A 2416-nucleotide genomic window follows, 5' to 3' on the forward strand; every position below is an offset into this window, starting at 1 on the left:
GTGGCCGCTGCGCCCAGCCCCCTGTGTGCCAGGAAGGCCAGGAGCCCGGACCTGCACGTGCCCAGCCTGCAGCGGGGGCGCTCAGGTGTGCGGGGGCTGCTGGGCACGGGGGAGGGCCCTGGAATATGCCTGCTGCCCCCGCCCCGTGGGCCCTGCCGTCTGCCCACGCTGCCCTGCCCCCCCAGGGACGCCGGCCCCCAGGGACACCGAGAGCAGCCTGTGCGTGGAGTATGAGCGGGGGCCTGGTCGGGCCCTCAGCAGGCCCGCGGGGCTGCTGGCCGCCCTGGACCACAGCGAACAGCAGGCCGCGGGCCTGGGGGATGAGGCGCCCCCCCAGGAGGAGGAGGTAGGGAGGAGGGCGATTCGGGCCCCCACATCCCTGACCAGGCCCGTGGCCCTGCTGGTCGGGAGCCAGTCTGGTGGGCGGAGCCCGTGTCTGGCCCCGCTGGCTCCTCCTCCCCTCAGGGCTGCGCCTGCCTGACCGGCGCACCCCACTTTCTGGCTAGAGCTAGAGGCTTGCTCACCAAGTGGGCCCTCCGGTGTCTGCTGCCCAGCGGGGCCCTGCCCCTTGGGCGACAGGCACCATGGCCGTGCTCTGCCCACAGCGTGTGCCGAGGCTGGCAGAGGAGCGGCGCGGAGGGAGGAAGCGGATCAGGCTGGTCGGCGGCCCGGTACGCTGCGGGGGGGCGTCCCGCGGGGCCCTGCCCTGCCAGGCTCCCGGTCCACGGTCCCCCGGCCCCGCTGTGCGTGAGGGCCTCTCCCGGGCTGCGACCGCCGGGCCTGAGAGTGGCCTGCTCGGCGGGAGGGAGGCAGGCAGGAGCGGGGATGAGGCGCTGGGCGGGGGGTCCCCGGAAAGCCCGGGGCTGCCTGAGCCTGCCTGCCTCTGGGTGTGCACTTCCCGGTGGGAGGGGGCTCGGGGGAGGGCCCTGCAGGCTGGGGCCCTGGCTTGTCTCTTGCTGTGAGCTGCCAGTCCTCAGGTGGTTACCCCCACCTGGTGCCCCCCCGGCTCGTGTCCCCCCTCACTCGGTGCAGCCCCCACCCTGTGCGACTGCCTGGGTCCAAGAGGGCCCAGGGCCACCTAGCCGGGGACCCCACCGGGCTCTGGGCTGCGTTGCCCACCCAGCACCGCCCAGGGCAGCGCCCCCGCAGCCAGCCCCCGGCCTGGAGGCGTGCTGAGGCCCCGTGTCCGGCAGGGGGCGCCCCTGGCCGGAGCGCAGGAGGACAGGGCCAAGGTGTTCCTGGCCGCGGTGAAGCGGGCGCTGAGCCGGGCCAGCTTCGACGCCTTCACCCGGGCCCTGCAGGACTACAAGGCCTCAGATGACTTCGAGGCCCTGGTGGCCCGCCTCGGTCCACTCTGGGCCAACGATCCCGAGAAGCACGGCCTGCTGCAAGGTGCCCGCGGAGGCCCCTCGCGCCCCCGGGAAGGGGGGTCCCTGTCCGAGCACCCAGGGCCTGATGTGCCCCTCCAGGCTTCTGCCAGTTCGTGCGGCCTCACCACAAGCAGCGCTTTGAGGAGACCTGCCGTCAGCTGACCGGCCGGGGCTGCGGGCCCGAGCATGGCCATCCCCGTGGGCTTGGGGCTGGGCCGGGCCAGGCCGGTGCGTGCTTTCTGGCTGGCGGGTCTGTCCTGAGGACGGCGGGTGGGGGGTGGCCTGGGAAGACCCTGCCCCTCTGGATCGGGCCTGCAGGCGTCCTGGTGTCCCTGGGGCAGCTGAGTGGGGCGCCGAGGCCCATCTGCCTGGGCCGGGCCTGTCTCTTCCCGGGGGCTCGCCGGACTCTTGGGCGCCAGCCCCGCCGCGCACCTCCTGTTTCTGCAGAAGGGGGTGCAGACCCCAGGCTGACCGTGTCCCAAGGCGCAGCCCAGCAGCTGGACCCTGGAGAGCATCTGAACCAGGGCGGCCCCCACCTGCTCACCGGGCCTCCCCACACAGGTGCCAGTCCAAGTCGGGGCGGGAGCAGAGCCCCACGGGCCCCTCGTCGGCGCCACGGTGGGCGGGACGCTTGGCTGCCCCAACTGGGAAGAGGTGCCAGCCTGGCCCCTGCCCACCAGGAGCCCCTGGGGCCGAGAAGCCAGGCCAAGCTGCTGCCCGCGCCTACCTGGCCGAGGCCCGCCGCGCCCTGGGGGCTGCCGCCTGCAGCCGGCTGCTGGCCGCCCTCAGGGCCTACAAGCGCGACGACGACTACGACAAGATGGTGGCCGTGGTGGCCGAGCTCACCACCGCCCGGGCCCAGGACGCGCCCCTGCTGCAGAGCAAGTGCGGGGCCGTGGGGGGTCCCGGGACACGCCCCTGCTGCCGAGCGAGGGGGGCCGGGCGGGGGCGCTGCTGAGCCGCCTCCCCACAGGGTTCGCCATGTTCGTGCGGCCGCAGCACCAGCAGCGCTTCCGGCAGACGTGCAGGGACCTGGCCGGCCCTGG

General features: G+C 74.7%; 1 protein-coding gene across 1 annotated transcript in view; it reads left to right on the top strand.

Moving 5' to 3' along the window:
* RTEL1 (regulator of telomere elongation helicase 1) overlaps window positions 1-2416 on the top strand; it is an 11254-nt gene that overhangs the window by 7417 nt on the left and 1421 nt on the right. Inside the window, exons 16-23 of the mRNA XM_012728170.1 lie at window positions 1-85; window positions 186-346; window positions 606-671; window positions 1194-1392; window positions 1470-1598; window positions 1818-1931; window positions 2051-2251; window positions 2344-2414. Coding sequence (XP_012583624.1) covers window positions 1-85; window positions 186-346; window positions 606-671; window positions 1194-1392; window positions 1470-1598; window positions 1818-1931; window positions 2051-2251; window positions 2344-2414 — 1026 coding nt within the window. The remainder of the gene's footprint in view (window positions 86-185; window positions 347-605; window positions 672-1193; window positions 1393-1469; window positions 1599-1817; window positions 1932-2050; window positions 2252-2343; window positions 2415-2416) is intronic.

This window comes from Condylura cristata, unplaced genomic scaffold (genome assembly GCF_000260355.1).
Source record: "Condylura cristata isolate star-nosed mole 26May11 unplaced genomic scaffold, ConCri1.0 scaffold00022, whole genome shotgun sequence".
NCBI lineage: Eukaryota > Metazoa > Chordata > Mammalia > Eulipotyphla > Talpidae > Condylura > Condylura cristata.